Below are 22,098 nucleotides of genomic sequence, written 5' to 3' on the forward strand. Positions count from 1 at the left end.
GTAGCGGGAGCGGAGAGCGGACCCCAGAGAGCCCTGAGCAGCCCCACCGCCGCCGCCGGCCTAGTTACCATCACACCCCGGGAGGAGCCGCAGCTGCCGCAGCCGGCCCCAGTCACCGTCACCGCGACCGTGAGCAGCGATGCCGAGACCCAGCCGCCGCCCGCCGCCCCGCCCTCGGCGCCGCCGACACCAAGCCCGGCACCACGGGCAGCGGCGCAGGGATCGGCGGCGCCTGCCGGCGGGGACAAGAAGGTCATCGCAAGGCAGGTTTTGGGAACAGTAAAATGGTTCAATGTAAGGAATGGATATGGTTTCATCCACAGGAATGACACCAAGGAAGATGTATTTGTACACCAGACTGCCATAAAGAAGAATAACCCCAGGAAGCACCTTCGCAGTGCAGGAGATGGAGAGACTGTGGAGTCTGATGTTGTTGAAGGAGAAAAGGGTGCGGAGGCAGCAAATGCTGCAGGCCCTGGTGGAGGTCCAGGTCAAGGCAGTAAATATGCAGCAGACCGTAACCATTATAGACGCTGTCCACGTCGTAGGGGTCCTCCACGCAGTTACCAGCAGAATTACCGGAATAGTGAGAGTGGGGGAAAGGATGAAGGATGGAGAGCGCTCCTGGAGGACAGGCCCAACAACGCCGGCCCTACCGCAGGGAAGGCTCCCACCTGACCACGTGAAAGGCCCTATGGGCGCGGACCACAGTATTCCAACCTCCTGTGCAGGGAGAAGAGATGGAGGGTGCTGACAACCAGGGTGCAGGAGAGCAAGGTGGACCAGTGAGACAGAATATGTATCGGGGCTATACACCACGATTCCGCAGGGGTCCTCCTCGCCAAAGACAGCCCAGAAAGGATGGCAATGAAGAGGACAAGGAAAATCAAGGAGATGACACCCAAGGTCAGCAGCCAGCTCAACGTCGGTACCGCCGCAACTTCAATTACCGACGCAGACGCCCAGGGAACCCTAAACCACAAGATGGCAAAGAGACAAAAGCAGCCGATCCACCAGCTGAAAACTCCTTCGCTCCCGAGGCTGAGCAGGGCGGGGCTGAGTAAATGCCGGCTTACCACCTTTACCATCATCCGGTTTAGTCATCCAACAAGAAGAAATGAATATGAAATTCCAGCAATAAGAAACGAACAAAAGATTGGAGCTGAAGACCTTAAGTGCTTGCTTTTTGCCCATTGACCAGATAAACTAGAACTATCTGCATTGACTATGCAGCATGGGGTTTTTATTATTTTTACCTAAAGATGTCTCTTTTTGGTAATGACAAACGTGTTTTTTAAAAAAGCCTGGTTTTTCTCAATATACCTTTAAAGGTTTTTAAATTGTTTCATATCTGGTCAAGTTGAGATTTTTAAGAACTTCATTTTTAATTTGTAATAAAAAGTTTACAACTTGATTTTTTCAAAAAAAAAAAGTCCACAAACTGCAAGCACCTGTAAATAAAGGTCTTAAATAATGGAAAAAACAAACAAACAAAAAAAAAAACAGAACAAGAATGTTAGGTGTAACCAGGTGTGGTGGTGCATGCCTTTAACCCTAGCACTCAGGAGGCAGAGGTAGGATTGCCATGAGTGTGAGGCCACCCTGAGATAACATAGTGAATTCCAGACCAGCCTGGACCAGAGTGAGAGACACTACCTGGAAAAAAAAAAAAGGTGTGATGATGGTAACCTCAACAGTGATTGAGAGCTGAGATGGGAGGAACGCCACAGTTTTGAGGCTCCACAGAGTGAGAGTGTCTCAAAATAACAGAAGGAGGGAGGGAAGAAGATAGGGAAGGAAGGAAGGAAGAAAGAAAGGGTGGGAGGGAGGGAAAAAGGAAGGAAGGGAGAAAAGGAGGAAAGGAAGGAGGAAGAGAGGGAAGAAAAAAGGACATGGTGACCCACGCCTACAATCCCAGTACTTGGGAGGTAGAGGAAAAAGGATCAGAAGTTCAAGGTCATCCTCAACTATATAGTGTGCTCAAGGCCAGTCTAGGCTACCTGAGATCCTAGAAAAAAAAAAAAAAAGCCAGGTATGGTGGTGCACGCCTTTAATCCTAGCACTCAAGGCCAGATAGGAGGATCACTGTGAGTTCAAGGCCACCCTGAGACTACATAGTGAATTCCAGGTCAGCCTAGGCTACAGCAAGACCTTACTTTAAAAAAACCAAAAAAAAAAAAGGAATGTGGGGAAACCATATCTGTTTTGAACATAGGCAGGTCTTGTTTTCTTGTTATTTCCTAAGTAATATAATGCAGTACAACTATCTAACATTTACACCATGTTGGGTATCATAAGTGGTTCAGAGATGTTTGACCTGAACGGGCCTCTGTGTTTGGAGAAGATACAAATGCTATGTCCCTTTAGATACGGGACATGAATATCCATGGATGTGGGTACCCACCAGGGTCCTGGTGTGCCTTGTGTATGCCCACAAATTACTGTGCTCTGCAGCATTTTCCCCTGCTAACCAGGGACACTTTCCCGAGGAGAGGGCTGTGCACCAGAGTCCTTAGGCTTCACAGGTAAGCGCTTAACCGCTAAGCATCTTTCCAGCCACTCCCTCGCCTTCTTAGCAGACATTTCCTGGCCTGGCCAGGGCAGTTACTGCCCTCAGACACCTCTGCCACCCCCTAAGCTCACTGGGAGATTCTAGGGGTACTCAAGCAGGCTGCCAAGATTGAGGTTAGATCTCTGAAAGGACTTCCCAAAGCAAAGACAAGGATTCTGGGATGTGTTGAGAACTAGTCAGTGGGGAGAAAGCTAAGATCTGGGAGTGGGGAGTAGTTTGTGGGGGGGGGGCGGCAGTGGGGGGAAACAAAGTCTGGAGAAATGTGGAGCCACAGTGCCACCTAGTGGCTCCCTCACCTCTTGAGATCCAGATGCCCAGGTTGGGTGCTTTCTGCCCTCCTGTACATCTGGCTCCAAAGGCAGTACCGTCGGAGCAGAAACAGAAACAGAAACAGAACAGGCCTTCACTTCCTTATTAATTAGTTTATTTGCGTGTGTGTGTGTGTGTGTGTGTGTGTGTGTGTGTGTGTGCGCGCGCGCACGCGCACGTGCCAGGGTCTCTTACCACTACAATCAAACACTTGGGGAACTGAACCAAGGTGGCAGGCTTCCCAAGCAAGCACTTTTAGCCATTCCCCCGGGGCCCTCACTTCCTTGATTTATTTATTTTCGTCCTCAACACTTCAGTCCCCCCAATTTTTAAAAATTATTTTTTAGAGAGAAAATTGGTGTGTCAGGGCCTCCACCACTGCAATTAAACACCAGCTTGTGACACCTAGTGGGCATGTGCGACCTTGCACTTGCCTCACCTTTGTGTGTCTGGCTTACATGGGATCTGGAGAGACACTGAACATGGGTCCTTAGGTCCCCAGGCAAGTGCCTTAGCCACTAAGCCATCTCTCCAGCCCTTCAGTCTCCCACCCCCCAACCTTTTTTAAAGATAAGAACACCGATCTGGGGGAGAACCTGGCCTGAGACCACTTAATCTGCATTTAACAAGGTTCATATTCCAGAATCCACAGGACTCCACCAGCCAGGGGTGAGCCAGGGCAGCTGTAGCCTGAGCCTAGGTTCCTTGTGGAGGGCTAAGCAAGGGAAAAGGAAATGTGGGAGGGAGAAGGTCTGAGTCTAGGGTCCCATCCACTTAAGTGGCAGGTGTCTGGTGTCCCCCATCCCCACCTTTGAGTGTACAGTCCACACAAGGGTTGAAAGCTACTGAGAAGCCAGGGTAAGAAGGGGAATTCACCCCTGTGGGGAGCTGCTCCCAACTCTATCAGAATTCCAGGGCAGGTCTGGATCTGGGCTCCAGCAGCAGTACCAACCCTTCCCAGGAGCACCAGGTCAGGTGTGGATACGGGGCAAACACAGGAGATGGGGATGGTTTTTGGCTACAAGATGAGAATGTGCTTCCCAAAACACTCCCCCCCAGGCCGCTCACACTGGCACAAGTCAGGTGCAGGCCACACCCAAGGCCACGTGAATTTGCATACATCGCAGTGCAGTGGGTCCCATTAAGTCTGTTTCCTAGCTAAAGTGGCATCAGTGCAGGACTGGCTGCTGTCGCTCTCTGCTGGGGACATCGAAAGACACCAAAGAGCCAAAGAGCCAGGGGAGGCCGGCTGGACAGTGGCAGCGGGCTTCCGGGTGTCACACATAAGGCAGGGTAGCCTGGGCTACACATAGGCCAAGAGCGTTCCCCAAAGCAAGGGCAAGGCTCAGCCACGTTGGGAGTGCTGGCTGTGGGCCTCCCCAGGCCCCATAACTCGGGGGCTCCGTGAGTGCTTGTCCTTCTTCCCAGACCTGTGGGGAGACACAAAGTGGGACAGGAAGAACTCTTTAAGGGACAAAACCAGCAGAGAAGAGCCACCTCCAGCACAGAGACCTGGTCTCCCAGGGGGAAGGCTCCATCTGGGGAGGCACAAAGTGCTGTACGGGGCTGGGAAAATGGCTCAGCAGACAAAGGCGCTTGCTTGCAAAGCCTGCCGGCTTGGGGTCTGATTCCCCAGTATCCACGTAAAGCCAGATGTGCAAAGTAGTGAATGTGTCTGGAGTCCGTTTGCAGTGGCAAGAGGCATAAACATTCTCTATTCTCTCCTTGCAAATAAATAATTTTTATTATTGTTTAGTAACAAATTTTATTAGTTCGATCTACTGTAGAACATGTTGAGGAATGTAAAATGTTTTTTTTTGTTTTTTTTTTTTTGAGGTAGGCTCTCATTCTAGCCCAGGCTGACCTGGCACTCAGTCTGTAATCCCAGGCTGGCATCAAACTCACAGCAATTTTCCTACCTCTGTCTCCCAAATGCTGGGATTAAAGGCATGCCCTGTATCTGGTTTAAAATGTATTTATTGGGCTGGAGTGATGGCTTAGCGGTTAAGCGCTTGCCTGTGAAGCCTAAGGACCCCGGTTCAAGGCTCGGTTCTCCAGGTCCCACGTTAGCCAGATGCACAAGGGGGCACACGCGTCTGGAGTTCGTTTGCAGAGGCTGGAAGCCCTGGCGTGCCCATTTTCTCTCTCTCCCTCTATCTGTCTTTCTCTCTGTGTCTGTCACTCTCAAATAAATAAATAAGTAAATTTTTTAAAAATGTATTTATTTATCTATTTATTGGAGAGAGAGAGAGAGAGAGAGAGAGGAAGAGGTAGAGGCAGATAGAGAGAGAATGGGGACGCCAGACCCACCAGCCACTGCAAACAAACTCCAGATGCACATGCTGCCACCTTGTGCATCTGGTTTATGTGGGTACTGGGGAGTCAAAACTGGCTCATTAGACTTCGCAGGCAAGCACCTGAACCGCTAAGCCATTTCTCCAACCCTGGATTAAAAAAAAAAAGAAAAAAAAATTTTTTAAGGTAGGATCTCACTCTATCCCAGGCTAACCTGGAATTCATTCTGTAGTCTCAGGGTGACCTCCAACTCACAGCAGTTTTCCTACCTCCAACCTCCCCAGTACTGGGATTAAAGGCATATGCCACAACACCTGGCCTTAAAATATTCTTTAAAGGGCCACGCAGATACAGGCAGAGTGGAACACAAGGAGAACCCTTAGCCCAAGGACCGCCGTGGCCCCTCAAGGAAAACCAGAGGAGGCATGTCTGGGGCCTTCACAGCTCTCCCCACCCTCCCACAGGCGCCCACCCACCTCTTGAGTGCTCGGTCTCCAAAATAGTGCCTGAAGATGAAATCCTCAAAGTCATCCACCTCCTCATCATCACCCGTCCACCTCACCGCCACCTCCTCCAGGCTGTCCTCCAGGGCATCCACGAAGTCTCGGAAGCGAAGGCGGTCGTGGCGGAAGATACCATCCTCGCCAAAGTAGGCAGGTGAGAGGGGAAGCTCCTCGGTCAGCGGCCCGGCCCAGGGCAGCCGTGCCAGGTACGTTCTCAGCAAAGAAGCCAGCTCCTGCCGCTGCACCGGGGCCAGCTCGGAGCCAAAGAGGGCCAGGCCCTCCTGCCGGGCACACTCTTGCACCCCGGAGCAGCCCTGGGGGGGCCGGTACTTGCGCCTCAGCAGCTCCTCCCAGGGGGACAGGGGAGGCAACTGCCTCTCCCCGGAGGGAGAGCTCTTCCTCGGGGGTGCCCCGGGGTCCTGGTGCTTGGCATCCTTTCTGCCCCTCCACTTCTCCATGCTTGGCTTGCTCTCCTTCCACCTCCCTGCTGGCCTTCTGTCCTCCTCAAGCCCCCAGCTCTTCTTCCTCTCCCAGCCAGGGTCCCCCTTCCTGGGCTTCCAGGGCTCAGCCTTCGGGTCTTTTTGCTCCTCCCGCCACTTCTCCTTCCCGCTCCTCTCCCTGGGGCTTTGGGAGCGGGGCTTGTGACGCCAGGCCTCCGAGGCATTGGCAGGAACCCCGCGGTCCCCACCCCAGTTCTCTAAGCCCTTCAGCGTCTGGGCCAACCTGTGGCCAAGTTCAGCCAGGCCAGCATGAGTGGGGGCCCCTTTGCCGACGCCTCGCAAGCCCCTCCGCAAATCCTGCTGCACGGATTCCAGCAGCTCCCGCTGCCTCTGTAGGTCCTGCCTGAGGCCCTGGGCCTCGGCTTCCAGGCGCTTCTGCTGCTCCAGGAAGCTGGCATCCGGCCCCTGACCCCTCTGACCCTGATCCTTGGTAGCCTGGCCACCCTGTGGGCCTCTGTCCCAGCTGAGGCACACTCCGTCTGTGCCTCGGACACAGCCAGCCTCCAGCCCCTGGAGCCGGGCCCTCAGCTGTTGAAGCTCTGACTCCAGGGCCCTCTGAGAGGCCTCGCCCTGCCGCAGGGCGCCCCGGAGCTGGGCATTCTCCTCCTCGAGACCCTTGGGCTGGTGCATCAGGTTCTGAAGCTCCTCTTTTTGGGCCTGGAATGGGATTAAAGATGGAAGACAGCAGAAGGGGTCCTTGTTAGGATGGGCCCGATGCCTTCCACCTGTTGGAGCAGGCAGGAGCTGGGGGAGCAGCTCTCCCTGTTGGTAGAGCTTGCTGAGCGCACACAAGGCCCTGGGGTGGACCGAGGACTCGGTTCTCCTCCTCTTCCTCCTCTCCTCACCCAATGTGAACCAATCCCCCCACGCCACCTCCTCACATGCCCGAGGGGGCACTGTTCATTGATCTCAGCACAGCCCGGGCATGCTCCTCCCACCCTTCTCCACACACAGTGTGCCAGGGAGACCAGACCCATCTGCAGAGGTGACGTGCCATGGGAAACAGGTAGGCCGGCCTGGGCACAGTTCACAGCATAAGGGAGCTGAACAGAGAACTCGGAGACGTGTGACTCTGGAGGAAAAGCTGAAGCTCCAAGAGCAGGTTAAAGGCTAGGCAGACAGCTCAGCGGTTAAGGCGCCAGCCTGCGAAGCCTAAGGACCCAGGTTCGACTCTCCGGGTCCCACGTAAGCCAGTCGTACGAGGTGATGTAAACGCACAAGATCACACATGCACGCAAGGTGGCACATGTGTCTGGAGTTCAATTACAGTGACTAGAGGCCCTGGCACACAATTCTCTCTCATTATTTTTAAAAGAAGGCAGATTAGCAGGAAAAACTCCTTTCTGGGGAGCCCACTAGGACAGATATCTAGTGAGAGTGGCCAACCAAGTCCCCTCCTGCCCACTGGGGCCCACCTGCAGCTGGGCCTGCAGCAGCCGGATGTCCTGGTTCTCTTTGGCCAGCCTGTCCAGGAGAAGACCCATGCTCTGCAGGCTGGGGACACCACTGTCCAAGGGCACCGAGGCCTGCAGCTGTTCCTGAAGGCAGACAAGGCAGCTGCCTCATGCTGCCCCACATGGACCACCGGGCCAGCCCGGCTTCTCTCCACCATGCCCCACACACCTGTGAGACCCTCCCCCAGCACCCCTTCCCCACGCACATACCTGGCTGTGGTCCAAGGCATCCACCAACTCGGTCTCCAACCCAGTATCTGGGAAGACCTGCACCTCTGCTTCCTCCATGTGTCCTGTGGGAAGCGCACTCCTGAACCCAGGCCCACGGAGCCCATCGTTGCCCTCCCAGGCACCCTGCCTGCCCTGGACACATCTCAGTGGCCCAGCAAGCTAAAGTGCCCGGTGGTCACTGCAACGGCAAGAGATGCTGTGCACCACACCTCATTCACAACCAAAGAACGACTCCCCACACACAGTCACACACGTAGAAGCCAGGCACCCTACCCACGCATCAGTCTCCACCTCCTGAAGATGGAGATGGGTTTTGGGGAGACCCTCAGGGGCATGGAGGGAAGGGCGGGGCTGAAGTGCGGGCCAGGCTGCCACTCACCAGAGAAGAGGAGGACCCCCAGTCCCAGCAGAACCAGGGCCCCCAGGAGGCACATGTTGAGGGAGATGCCTAGCTCTCCCCCCACACCCTTGCCGCGGGGCTGGTCTTCCACACCCACGGGTGCCGGGGGCTGAGATGGGCTCGGCTCCCGGCCCCACCGTCTCCGCAGACCTTCCACGTCCACGTCAGTGTCGTCGTCGCTGCTGGAGCAGCGGCCCTCTGCCCTGCCCCAAACTGGAGGAAGGAAAAGGGACAAGGCACAGGGAGGAAGATCCAGGAGGTTCCCAACCTCATCCACAGACGGAGAGGGCACATGAAGGGCCTGCCCACTTAGGCCTGGGCATCAATGACTGTCTCTGCCCGGCATGGGGATAGGAGACCTGCCCTTCCTGTCTACAAGTAGCAAAAGCCACTTCAATCCTAAGAGTCCCTTTCTTCCTCTAATGTGTGCCTCACATCAAGCTTCTAAAAGCATGTGCCACCTTTCCAGGGATCCCTCACAACTCTGGCCACTCTCCTGCCCTCTGCCCTGGCTCTTCCCTGGTCCTAAAGCTTATGGTTGTCCAGGCATCTTCTCTCACTTTCCACGGGGTCATAACTCTCTCACCCGCTCCACGGACCTCTGCTTTGTGACCGTGGTGGTTTGAGTGGGAAATGTGTCCCATAGCCTCAGAGGTCCGTCGTGATTGAGTCTCATACTTGATCCCCGGATGGTGGAGCCACGCTAGTGAGGCCGGTCCTGTGCCCTGCCTTCTACACAGCAGTGGCCGAAGGCAAGGTGAGTTCTCGTACCTGCTTTGGGACTCGAGGGCACGTTCTGTGGGGAGGTTTCGTCTTCCAGATCCTGTGTGTCTGGTCCCAGGCTCGTGACCACAGGAGTCTCCTGCAAGTCTTCCTGGACCACCGTGTCTCCCGGAGGCGGCTCCGTACCACAGCCGTTAGAGGAGACCTTGGGGGGGGGGTTCCGTTGGAGGGCTCCAGCTGTGGGCAGTGCCCTCCCCACTTCTCTTCCGCCCACGGCAAAGCTCCTCACCTTGGCCTTGGTCTCCCCCTTGGGCAGCGTGGCACCCTCATTCTGGGAGTGTTCCATGTGGAAAGGGGTCCCTGTGGGGGGACAGAAAGCCCAGGAAAACACCAGCTGAACTCCCCACCCAGCTTTCTGGCTCCCACGGGTCAATTCCAGGTTGGAAGGGGCAAGAAGAAGCTGGTACAGAGCAAGGCAGCTTGTAGTCGAGGTTGACAGGGACCCGGATAAGCAGTCCCTGCTCCCGCCCCAGGAAAGGGAAGTCCCAGAGATAAAGGATGACCACAACCTACCCTCCGCAGGGCCCCTTACCTTCTCCATCCAAGGTCTCAGCTAATGGTTCATCTGCCTTGGAGGGGTCCTGAGGAGGCGGGGGGACCCCCTCGGATGTTAGGTCCATCCTGGATTGAGGGCCCAGGGTCTTTACGGGCAGGTTCTGGGGGAAGGAGGTGAGGACAGGCCTAGTCCACAGGAAGGGTGCTCTGCGGGGGCCTCCAGGGCCAGCTCCAGTTCAGATACCGTCACCCACTCGGTCTTATGCTATACTTAGTGAGTGTCCATCCAAAGCCACTCCCCCTTGCAGCTCCGGAGGCCAGGCTGCTGTGAAATCACAGCCTCGCTGGGCAAGGCTCTAGACCAGCGGACCAGCCTGGCAACGCCTGAGGGAGGCCAGGGGAGCCTGGCATCCTTGCCCCCTGATCACGAGTACTTCCCTGCCCATAAGTGATCAACTCCATCCCGACCAGGCGTTACAGCTATGTTCTCAGGGCAACCCCCCTGCCCAGCCATGCATACCTTCCAAGCTTTCCTGGTTATTCCCACTGGCCCACACTCCCCCTGACAGCCATCTGCAACTCCTGGTACAGGCCCAGCTGCCCCCAGTCATAGCCAGCCTGACCCCAAGGTGTTGATTCCAAGCCTGGCCCTCCAGCTCTGGCCACATGATTCTGCCCTCCCCCCTCTCTGCAGACAGACCCTCGGCAGACCTTCTGCTACCCACCCCAGCCAGGCTCCTGGTGTCCATCCAAGAAGAATTTTTTAAAATAGATTTACTTATTTATTTATTTCAGAGAGAGAGGGAGGGAATGAGTGCATCAGGGCTTCTAGCCACTGCAAATGAACTCCGGAAACATGTACCCCCTTGTGCATCTGGCTTACGTCGTGGGGCCTAGAGAGTTGAACCTGGATCCTTTGGCTTTACAGGCAAGCCCTTAACTGCTAAACCATCTCTCCAGCCCCAAAGAACAATTTTTTTTTTTTGGTTTTTCGAGGTAGGGTCTCACTCTAGCTCAGGCTGACCTGGAATTCACTATGGAGTCTCAGGGCGGCCTCGAACTCACGGTGATCCTCCTACCCCTGCCTCCCGAAGAACAATTCTTTAAAAAAAATTATTTGCTGGGAGTTGTGGAGCACTCTTTTAATCCCAGCACTCGGGAGGCAGAGGTTGGAGGATCAGCGTGAGTTTGAGGTCACCCTGAGACTAGATAGTGAACTCCAGGTCAGCCTGGACCAGAGTGAGGCCCCACCTCAAAAACAAAAACAGAAACAACAACAACAACAAAAATTATTTATTTATTTGCAAGCAGAGAGGGAGAGAGAGGATGGACACACTAGGACCACTTGCCACTGCACATGATGTTTGTGTCTTTTTGCAGCTAGCTTTATGTGGGTACTGGGGAATCAAACCCGGGCCATAGGGCTTTGCAAAGTAAGCCCCTTTAACCACTGAGCTATCTTCCCAGACCTCAAGAATAATTCTTGACCTTAACATATTTCTTTATAATTGTTTTTTGTTATTGTTGTTTTGAGATAGGGCCTCACTCTAGCCCAGGCTGACTTGGAATTCACTACGTAGTCTCAGGGTAGCCTGGAACTCACAGCCATCCTCCTACCTTTGCCTTCTGAGGGCTGGGATTAAAGACATGTACCACCATGGCCCCTAAAATTACATTTTAAATTATTTATTTGAGAGAGAGAAAGAGAAAGAAAGTATGTGAGTGTCAGGGCCTCTTGCTGCTGCAAATGAACTCCAGGCTCATGCACCGCTTTGTGCATCTGGCTTTACCTGGGTACTGGGGAACCAAACCCAGACTGGTAGACTTTGCAAGCAAATTCCTTTAACCACTGAGCCATCTCTCCAGCCCCAAGTCACATGGGTTTTTTTTTTGTTGTTGTTGTTTGTTTGTTTGTTTTTTTGTTGTTGTTTTGTTTTTCATGGCCACCCTTGCAAGGCAAGGATCATAACCCTGATTTTGCAAGGAGGAGGGTAGATGAAATTGTTTGGTCCAGGCTCAACAAGTATCAACAAAGGCATCCATACAGGAGGCCAGGGCTGAATGACGGAGAGCCAAGGCCAGCCTCAAACCGGATGTGCGCTGAGGATGACCTGAAGTTTCCTGATCCTCCTGCCTCAGCTCCTCCTAGTGGATCTAGGTACAAAGTCGCAGGGTCTGGGAACTCTCAGATTCCTCTGATGTTCCCACCACCCTTCCTTAACCACTCATCCTCCATCCTACCAGCCTTTCTCCCTTCTCAGTGGTTTCTGGAGCCCTGTGGGCTCACACTTCACCACCTATGACCTGACAGGTTGCAGGAACCTTGAAGAATTGAACCTATTCCCACCGGGTCCCCTCGAGGCTTTGTTCTCTGCTCAAGGCCAGGATCATAGGGCTGCCCTCCAACACAGCAGCCTGGCACTGCCCCACTGCCAGCCTGACTGACACCTGACACCTCACCAGGCCCCTCAGGCCTCTTCCCGGTATTCCCAACTCAAAAACGCAGGCTCTGCCCAGCTGTTACTTCATCCACTAGGCCCCTCAGCATGACTTCTCTGTTGTCGCCCCTTACAGAACTCCCTCCCTTCTTCCCTCAATTACTCAAATGGACCCTTCTTTCCAAGTAAGGCCCAAGTCCCCAGCACCAGAGCCTGGGGTGAGGGTGGGGGAGGGGGAGGGTAACCTCTTCCCTGCCTCTGATGTTCCTCTAACAGCCAACAGGGGGCGATGCAGGTGACCACCAGGACCAAGGGAGAGGACAAATTCAGAAAGCCGGCCCCATCCAGCAGGAATCCCACTTCCACTTGGTTCCCAGGCCCACTCCTTCCTACCTCAGAGCTGGCGAGCACCCAGCTATTATCGGAGTCTGGGCAGGAGGCCATAGTGGCTGAGGTCCTTGGAGCCACTCGGGTGGCTTTCCCCTGCAGGAGAAAAGCGGTCTTAAGGATGGGAGCTCCCTTCGGGAGAGGCAGCCCTGGGCCGGGTTCCAAGGATCAAGGGGTGAGCAGCAGCCTCCAGCACCCAGGCTTGGTCTGGTCCTTCTGCCCATGACATCCTCTGCTTTTTCTGGCAGCGCTGACCTTGCAAAGCAGTGCCTGCTCTCCCAAGGAACCAAAGGGCCTTGGGAAACTATGCTGACCTTGAAAGGTCAAAGCTGGAAAGGCCAACCCCTTCCCTGATGATCCAGTGAGGGAAGGGGATGCCCAGATAGGTTCACTGACTTGGCTGGTTAAAGTGAACAGCTAGGAAGAGTGAGAGAAAAGACTTGGGTCCCCCAACCAGGAACTTTCACAATCACTAAATTCTCCCCCAGGGCCCAGAGAGAAGAGCTAGCCTGCTCTGGTCTTGCGGCCCCACAATCACTAAATTCTCCCCCAGGGCCCAGAGAGAAGAGCTAGCCTGCTCTGGTCTTGCGGCCCCACCCACCATCAATCTGCCTGTCTGATTCAGGGGGTTCACTTGGGGCTTAGCTAGGATCCCCAGGGAGGTGGGTGGTGACCGCTAGGCAGGAGGCTTTCTAAACAAAAGGCTCAGATGAGTGTCAAATGCAGCTTGGGGCCAGGAGAAGAGGGCGGGGTTAAGTCCTTCGTATACCTTCAGCCACCTCCCTGGTGACTCTCTCCCACTAAGTACTGCAGAATTTAGTCTTAGGGAACGTGAAGCCAGCTGGAGGAAAGGCAACTATCACCCATGAATCACTTCAAAGTTTGTAACAACAGCAACAACAAACAGACAAAAGTGGGCTGGAGGGATGGCTTAGCGGTTAAGGTGTTTGCCTACGAAGTCAAAGGACCCCGGTTCAATTCTCTAGGACCCACGTAAGCCAGATGCACAAGGGGGCACATGCGTCTGGACTTTGTTTGCAGTGGCTGGAGGCCCTGGTGCATCCATTCTCTCTCTCTCAAATATATATATTATATATATATATATATATATATATATTTTAAAGAGAGAAAAACTGAGATGGTGGTCCTGCCACCTGCTGATCTGCTTGGAGTTGGTAGCTGGGTGGTGGGGCACGGCTCTCACCTCCAAAGCAAGGCAGAAAGAGACAAGGCCAAGGCTGTGCCCTCAGGCTGGAGAGTTCCAACTGGGACCAGGCATAAGGGTAGAGTGACAGATGAGCCCTGGACTGTGGTCCAGGAAGGAATGCGTGCTCCCCCGGGGCTGGAAGAGCAGGGTACTGAAGACTATGGTGCCACAGCACTGCTGGAAGGAAGAAAGATGGAGTCTGGAAGGTCTGCTTCTGAAAAGGGACACAGTGCCTGTCTGTTTCCGCTGTGTTTAAGACCTGTGTGGCTACCCAATAAATGTCTGTGGCTCTTGCCGGTCAAGATCTAAGCCCAGGGCTGGAGAGATGGCTTAGAGGTTAAGGCGCTTGCCTACAAAGCCAAAGGATGCAGGTTCCATTCCCCAGGACCACATGTAAAGCCAGATACACAAGGTGACACATGCATCTGGAGTACATGTGCAGTGGCTAAAGACCCTGGCCATTCTCTCTCTATATCTGCCTCTTTCTCTATCAAATAAATAAATAAAATAAATATTTAAAAAGAAAGAAAGAAATACAGGGATGGTGGAGCGTACCTTTAATCCCAGCACTTTGGAGGCAGAGGTAGGTGGGCTGCCAAAAATTCAAGGCCACCCTGAGACTACATAGTGAACTCCAGGAGTCAGCCTGGGCTAGAACGAGACCCTACCTCAAAAATAAAATAAAATAAAGTAAAAAGATCCAAGCCCAGAAGAGGTAAAGGACACCTAATAGTGTCTTTTTGTTTGTTTTTGTTTTTCGAGGTAGGGTCTCATTGTAGCTCAGGCTGACCTGGAATTCACTATGTATTCTCAGGGTGGCCTCAAACTGGTGATCCTCCTACCTCTGCCTCCCCAGTGCTGGGATTAAAATCAAAGGCATGCGCCATCATGCCCGGCTTTTTTTGTTTGTTCGTTTTTTTAAGCTTTTCAAGGTAGAGTTTCACTCTATCCCAGGCTGACCTGGAATTCATTGTGTAGTCAGTCTCTGGGTAGCCTTGAACTCATGGCCATCCTCCTACTTCTGCATGCGCCACCAAGCCTGGCTTTTTAAATTTATTATTTTTATGGTGTTTTTTTTTTTTTTCCAATGCTCATTCCTCCCAGACACCAGCACTTACCCCGCAGAGACAGAATGGCTGCAATGTCTTCCCGATACTACCCACCCCGGCCCGCCCACACCCTTCTACAGCTGTCCGTGGAGCCGTGGTGTTCAGCCCTCGGCCCTCAGCCCCGCGCCTACAAGGTTCGGCCATCCTCCTGCCCCCAGCTGCGGCACGTGACTGGTAACAGGTGGTGGCAGGAAGGAAGCGCAGGCTCGGGCTGAAGTCCCTGTTTATCCCCGGCCGGGTACAGCCTGCGCAGGTCCTCCTGAACCCGGCACCATGGCAACTAGGCTGATGTCAGACCCACCGTCTCCGCGGAAACCAGCAGCAGGATGGTATTTAGGTCAACAAGACAAGCCTTCTGAAAGCCGAATAGGAGACCATGGGGGAAGCCCCACACTCGGGGTCCCAAACCCTGATAAGCCTGATAAGCTGTCTGGGCGTGTTCACCCAACATTCCAAAACAGACACCCCTCGTGTCCCAGGACAGCACCTCCCGGCTTTATTAGGAAGGTCTCCTGCGGCCTGAGTGCCACCCCATCTGGTCCCTTTCCAGCTTTTTCTCCTCATCAACCTCTGGGAAGAAAAGCGGATTCTTCGCCCCCTCTCCCCTTCCTTTTATTTCAGGCAGGAGTCAACAAAACATGTAGTATCGTCAAAAGACTTCTGCTATTGCTAATAAAAAAAAAAGAAAGAAAGAAAAAGTAAAAAGGGAGCTGCACCACTCTACAAAACTAGCAAGTCTCCCCTGGAGCTCATTCCAACCGCTGAAAGTCGTCCCGCCTCTAACACAGAGCACCGAGGGCCACAAAACTTGCCTGAGTTCCTGCCGGGGACATCGGCCTCCTCCGCCGCCCCTAGGTGCGGTGCGGGGCCGGGGCGCCGGGGCCGGCGGGGCCCATTCCCTCCAGCGCGCCGCCCGGTCCTCTGCGCGCCCAGGGTCCTGCCAGGCCCGGCCAGCTCGCCCTTCGCCCCTCCGGTGAACTTGCTGCAGCCTCGCTGGGTTTCGGGGGTGGGAGGGGGGGTCACATGGCTGGTCATTGTCCAATCAAAAGTTGACTTCCCCAAGGGGGCGGAAACTTTTGACCATTAAAAAGTAGATGATGAGCCAGGCCCAGGGGCGGGGGGTAAGGGAGGGGGGAGGAAGATGTAGGCAGCATTTTTGCCTTGCATTTAACCTCCAGGTGGGATCCCCAGCTAACTTAAAAAAAAAAAAAAGTCACCTCCCCACCTTTCCCAGTGCAATTCTGGGTGTCTGTGGGGAGACCCAAGGATCAACGACAGGGTGGCGGCTGTCAGGAGGACTCGGACCAGGTGCAAGGCTGGTCCCGGGACAGACGGAGACAGCTGCAGGTGGGGGAGGGGAGGGGTGGTAAACTGTGGGCTTAGAAGTAACTGTCCTTCCTCCTGTCTGCTACTCTAAAAACAGAAGGAAGCCGAGGCAGGATTGCAAGTTAGAGGCCCTCTGGGGCTACAAAGTGAGCTCTTGTCTCAGAGAGAGAGAGAGAAAAAAAAAAAAAATACACAGGAGCAGACGACAGAAAAGTCAGTGTGCAAAACCTTCAAAAATGAAAATGCGGAGGCTGAAGATGCAGCTCAGTGGGTAGCATTTGCTGAGCCTGTGCAAGACCGCAGGGCCGTCCCTGGCACTGCAAAAAAAAAAAAAAAAAATTAAACAAGTTTTGGGGGGAAAAGAACTCAAAACGAACTCTGCCAGGGGGATGACGGGTGCTCCCCTCATTTTAGAGCTACCTTTGACCCCTAAAGCCCACTGCTGGAAGGTACAGGCCCCAGACCCAGAGGAGTTCAAGCAGTCATCTGCTAGAGGCATCAGATCCAAAAACGGTCTGGCCCCTGGGCAGCCCAGGAATGTACTCCAGAAAGCAGCTTTCTCGTAGCCAGGACACAAGCGGGGAGGAGGGGACGCGGGCCGGCCACCTCGGCTCAGCAGCAAGTCCAGAAGAGCAGGCCAGGGCCATTCCCACTTCTGGGCGGTAGACATGGCATCATCTCTCACCTTAAGCCTCTTTCTAGCAGGGACAAGGGCTCATTCCAGCCTTTTGGCAGACAAACAGCAAGAGTCCTTGTTTGGATTTTCAAGTCATTTTATTAGTCCAACCTTACAAAAAGACCCCACAAGCACATTTCTGTTGACTCATATGTTCTTCCAAAAAGTAGTGGAGGGACAGGCGCTCCCCAGGAGCACTGTACAAACTGTGGAGGGAGCGATGATAGAAAAGGAGCAACAGATAATAAGGGCAAACAGAAACACGAGCGAAAGTCGAGCTGCCACGCAAGGGGGTTTGCTGTGGAGGAAGAGGGGAAGGCAGGATCCTCAGCCTCAGAGAGTGCTGGCTCCACTGCACCAGTGTCTTCTCCCCATGGGCAGGGGACCCCCAGAGGGCATCTCAGCTACCACACCCAGAGCTGGGCACGGGGACTTCTCTCTCAGCATGGCCACACCCAGGCTTCCCTGCCCATTTGAGGAATGTGGCTGGAGGGCTCCTGGTCAGGCCCCAGTCCCATCACTAGCGGGCAGCGCTGACAAAAATAAGAACCATGCCCAGTGCGGGACTGGCAGGGAAGAGTGAGAACTGCTCCATCACCTGACCCAGGATGATACCCAAGGGCAGAAAGGGCAAAGCAGAAAACTCGGCTCTTCTACCTTTTCCGTGTCCTGGCTTTGGGGATCCCGCTGCCTCCCCTTCCCGTAAGGCTGGAACAGGGCTTTACTTGGACCCATTTATCAGGCAGGAAATGAGGTATAAGGGCCCTGCGACCTTCAAGCTTTCCTTCAATCAGGCCAGTGAGGCAGGGAAATAAAGGCGCCAAAAGTTAAGAATGGCGCTATAGCAATGTGCAACAGATGAACAGGGAGGGAGTTCTACTGGCAGAATCTAGATTCCCAAGACAGCCCAAAGTTCAAATACTCTTGTCTGTCAGTTCACATATCTCAAACTTTTAATTTATTTTATTTTATTTATTTGAGAGCGACAGAGAAATGAGGCAGAGAGAGAGAGAGAATGGGCACACCAGGGCCTCCAGCCACTGCAAACGAACTCCAGATGCATGCGCCACTTTGTGCATCTGGCTTACGTGGGTCCTGGGGAATCAAGCCTCAAACCGGGGTCCTTAGGCTTCACAGGCAAGCGTTTAACCGCTAAGCCATCTCTCCAGCCCGACATATCTCAATTTTTGGCAAAAAGAAATGTGGTCAAGAGAAAAGCTCAGAAAGGGCCAGTGACTTTGGTATGAGGAACACGTCTTCTCGGCACCTTACCTTCTGTCCTTAGAGCCCCAGGCCTAGTCAGGGCCCTCGCCAGGAACTCTCCTGCTCCTTCAGCTATTTGGTGCTCTGAGTGGGTAAGAGCAAGATAGGTCTGGGGAACCAAGAAGGGGGGCAGAGAAAGGGAGAGGTCCCTATTGTTCCCAGAGCCCAGGAAAGGACTGGTGTAGGAATGTGAAGAAAGCCAACTCCTCTGGCCAGAAACTTTGAACACTTGACTCCAAAAGCTAAGACTGGAGCTGCGGATTGTAGGCACAGGTGCTGGGGGCATCTGTCGTTTGCGCACAGGAACCCTTGCCCTCCAGAAGTCCCGTCAGCCCCTTCTCTCTTGCAGCCACACCCTCAGGCTTCCAGACAGCCACAGAATGGCTCTGCCTCCACAGGGCTTTTGGCTTCCTGGATCACTGCAGATCTCGAAGCACAAGTTTCCAGAAGAATGAGCCATCGGGCTCTTCTGCCTGCCCACCTCAGTTCCTTTCCTGCCCTTAGGAACCATCATGTTTCTGCTCCACTGGGAACGGATGGGAAGCCAGTGGAAACGCGGACCAGGAGCCACTCCATGGCCCCGGGTAAGCAGGGAGGGAAATGTGCACTTCCCCAGGCCGCGGTGCCAACGTCACCCGTCATTAGCAGCCACCAGCTGCCCCATGCCCTCGCGGATGTAGACGGACTGGATCTCCTTGGTCTTGAGGCAGAGATCGCAGGCCCAGACGGCCGAGGCCTCCGTGGTCAGCAGCCCGTAGGCGCTCTCGGTCATGCCCGTGCACTCGCGATGGAACCACTTCTGGCAGGAGGCCTCGCAGAGAATGGCGTCCTGGTCATCATTCACCTCACTCCGACAGGCACCGCAGGGGTACACCAGACCCGGCGGAGGCTGGGGCCCCGAGCCCCCGCCTGCCTTGCCAGGGGGGGCCAGGCTGTTTGCATCTGGAGTGCCCCCACCTCGCCCACTGCTGCTGGGGGGGAAACTCGGCTGATTCCCATTAACAGCAGCTGCTGGGGAGCCCGAGTGGGGTTCCTGGGGAAAAGCTGTGGGAGCAGGCGGATTCAAGGGCTTTCCCCCATCCTCACCACCGGGGCCAGGAAAGCCAGGGTCTGGACCTGGGAAGGGACTCGTGTTGGGAGGCAGGCTCGGAAGTCCCTGACCAGGTCTCTGGAGAGAAGGACCAAAAGGTGCTCCTGGCTGGGCAAAGCGTTGAGGGAGAGGAGGCCCCAGGTCCCCCCTGGGGGGCTGTCCCATGGTGGGTGAGATCATGGGGCCAAATCCCCCCACTGGGCCTGGCATCATCTGCCCACCAGGAGGGCTAAAGTTTTGACCCAGAGGCTGGTTGAAAGGCTGACTGGGAAAGTTCATGTTGCCTGGGGGCGGGTAGCCAGGGCCTTGGGGAGGCATATTGAAAGCTGGACCCATAGGGTTAGGAGGGAAAGGAGGAGGCTGTCGGCGGAGTGGCTGGGGACCCCCTCCACCCCCCGCGCCATAGCCTGGGGGTACTTGGCCTGCCATGCCTCCCTGAACACGAAAGCCTCCGAAGGGCACAGGACTTCCAAGGAATGGAGGGGCTGCAGCCCCCACCTTAGGGGCTCCGAAGTCATCCTCAAAAGGGTTAGATGCGACCAGGTGGTCCACCATGGGAGTCGGGGGTGGTGCAAACTCCGTCAGGTGTGAGTACGCAGGGCCCTGGTGGAAAACAGGAGGAAGAGGGTGGTAGAGGGAGATGGAGAACTAAACCGTAAATGTGGCGAGCACCACACACACAGTGTACACTTTGGAGGCCAGTACTGACCAGCTCACATCTAAAACTGAGGTATCTGTGTCTTCACGAGTACAGTGGATGGGGAGGGGAGAGCCCAGAGTGCAATAACACTTTTAAAAAACAGGCAGAGCCAGGCATGGTGGCATTCTTGGAGCTCAGGAGGCTCTCAAGGGCTAGGCCAGCCTGGACTCCACAGCAAGACTCTACCTCAATAAACAAAATAAACAAAGATGTAGGCAAAATAACAACTAAATCAAAATCTGATCTTGAGGCAGGTAATTTGTTGTACCAATTGAGCGACAGTCCGTGGTGGTCAGTATTTGACTTTTTTTTTTTTGAGGTAGGGTCTCACTCTAGCCCAGGCTGACCTGGAAATCACTATGGAGTCTCAGGGTGGCCTCGAACTCACGGTGATCCTCCTACTCTGCCTCCCGAGGGCTGGGATTAAAGGCGTGTGCCACCACGACCGGCTATTTATTTGATGTTTTTTAAGCCTCGTATTTTTCATTTGTAAAGTAGGAACAACTGCAAAAGCACTTTAGTACAGTCTTAGAGAAGACTCAGTAAGATGGCTTAGCGATTAAGGAGCTTCCCTGTAAAGGCAAAGGACCCAAGCTTCTTAGTTCTCCGGTACCCACACAAAGCCAGTTGCACAAGGCAGAGCATGCATCTGGAGCTCATTTGCAGGGGCTAGAGCCTCTGGTATGCCCATACTCTCTGTCAAATAAAAATATTAACAAAAAGAATAAGCTTGGAATGGTGGCACATATCTGTAATGCCAGCATTTGTGAGGCTGAGGTGGGTGGGTGGAAAAACCAAAGCCACGCACAAGGTGATGCATGCGCACAAATTGGCACACACGTCTGGATTTCACTTGCAGTGGCTAAAGCCCTGACATGCCAATTCTCTCTCCCATTAAAAAAAAAAAAATCAAGAGCCAGGCGTGTTGGCACACACCTTTAATCCTAGCACTTGGGAGGCAAAGGTAGGAGGAGTGCTGTGAGTTTGAGACCACCCTGAGAATACAGAGTGAATTCCAGGCCAGCCTAGACTAGAGTGAGACCCTACGGGGGGGGGGGGGGGGATTGAGGGCTGAAGAGATGGCTTAGCAGTTAAGGCATTTGCCTGTGAAAGCCAAAGGACCCAGGTTCAATTTCCCAAGACCCACAAGGCAGATGCACAAGGGGCAGATGCATCTGGAGTTCATTTGCTAGAGGCCCTGGTGCGCCATCTCTCTGTCTCTGTCTCTCTCTGCTTGCAAATAAATTGACCATGGTGGCGAACGCCTATAATCCCAGCGCTGGGGGGGCAGACATAGGAGGATTGCTAGGAATTTAAGGGCACCCTGAGTCGATAGTGACGTGGATGAGATCCTACCTCGAAAAACCAAAACCAATATATATGTATGTACATATGTATGTGTGTGTACATATCTATAATTATATATATAATATGTATGTTTATATATATGTAATATTCAATAATAATAACAATTGACGCTAACCAGGGCTGACCTTGCTTCAAAGGAAAGTAGGGGCGAAAAGAGGCTCCATCAGTAGTTGGTGTTCCATTGAGACAAGGAGCAGGAGAGGGAACATGGGGGGCGGCTATAAGCCTTTTAATGTGAGCTTTGGTCAAAGCATCTTAGCAGAGGGGTATCCCCCATCCCTCCACACACATTTAAGATAGAAAGAACCAGAAACTTGCCCCTGCACCGACAGAATACACAAAAGGACGGGGGCGGGGGTAAAGAAAGTTAGACAAGATGCCTAGAGACTCGTAAAACATTCCCAAACCCCGACCGGCCATTCACCTGAGTATTTGACTTCCTTCGCTTCTTTTCCGGGCTCTTCATTTGCAGACCTGGAAGAGCAGCAAAAGGCGGGCGCCGGCGGGTTTCCCTGGGGTTTCTACGCCCTCGACCCCGCTCTCCCAAGGCGCTCGCTAGTGCTCACGGGCCGGGAGCTGGCGCAGGGCACGGAATGGCGGGGCTCTGCTCTCGGCCACTCGGTCCCGGGTGCGCCCTGACTGCAAACCGCGGTGCCCTGCACGCCGGCCCGTACCCCGTCCTCACCCGAGCCTCCCTCAGGACCCCGGCCCGAGCCCGCCAGCCCGCCCGCCCGCCCGCGGCCCCGGGCCCCGGGGATCGCCGGCCCGGCCCGGCCCGCTCGGAGCGCTCACCGGCCTTGCCCTGCTTCCTGCCGGTGCTGGGCGGCGCAGGGGGCGGTGCGGGGCCGCCACCTCCCTCCAGCTTGTCCGGTGGGGGCGGCGCCGAGGAGGCCATGAAACGGGGACCGGGTCAGCGGCGGCGGGGCGCGGAGGCTCCCTCGGGCCGCACCATCGCCGGGAAGGGGCGTCGGGCGCGGCGGCCCCGGCGGCGG

At 54.5% G+C, this 22,098-nt stretch overlaps 2 protein-coding genes and 1 pseudogene across 3 annotated transcripts; 1 reads left to right on the forward strand and 2 right to left on the reverse strand.

The window, feature by feature from the left end:
- Positions 1-1,362, forward strand: LOC123455991 (annotated as a pseudogene).
- Positions 1,363-3,333: 1,971 nt separating this feature from the next.
- On the reverse strand, positions 3,334-15,622 carry Pbxip1 (PBX homeobox interacting protein 1). 2 transcript variants are annotated; one of them, XM_045138567.1, is made up of 10 exons: positions 15,496-15,622; positions 12,374-12,463; positions 9,580-9,703; positions 9,277-9,347; positions 9,036-9,192; positions 8,244-8,477; positions 7,844-7,926; positions 7,595-7,717; positions 5,653-6,836; positions 3,334-4,311 (listed from the first exon to the last, which is right to left on the reverse strand). In XM_045138567.1, exons 1-10 carry the CDS (start codon positions 15,514-15,516, stop codon positions 4,227-4,229), a joined length of 2,172 nt encoding a protein of 723 aa, XP_044994502.1. In that variant the 5' UTR covers positions 15,517-15,622; the 3' UTR covers positions 3,334-4,226. The 2 variants fall into 2 exon arrangements, with proteins under 2 accessions (XP_044994502.1, XP_044994503.1); XM_045138568.1 differs by lacking the exon at positions 15,496-15,622 and adding an exon at positions 13,572-13,693.
- A 1,142-nt stretch (positions 15,623-16,764) lies between these two features.
- On the reverse strand, positions 16,765-22,022 carry Pygo2 (pygopus family PHD finger 2). Its single transcript, XM_045138709.1, has 3 exons — positions 21,899-22,022; positions 21,531-21,580; positions 16,765-19,641 (listed from the first exon to the last, which is right to left on the reverse strand). Exons 1-3 carry the CDS (start codon positions 21,999-22,001, stop codon positions 18,580-18,582), a joined length of 1,215 nt encoding a protein of 404 aa, XP_044994644.1. The 5' UTR covers positions 22,002-22,022; the 3' UTR covers positions 16,765-18,579.
- Positions 22,023-22,098: the final 76 nt, after the last annotated feature.

This window comes from Jaculus jaculus, chromosome 19, assembly GCF_020740685.1.
Source record: "Jaculus jaculus isolate mJacJac1 chromosome 19, mJacJac1.mat.Y.cur, whole genome shotgun sequence".
Taxonomy (NCBI): domain Eukaryota; kingdom Metazoa; phylum Chordata; class Mammalia; order Rodentia; family Dipodidae; genus Jaculus; species Jaculus jaculus.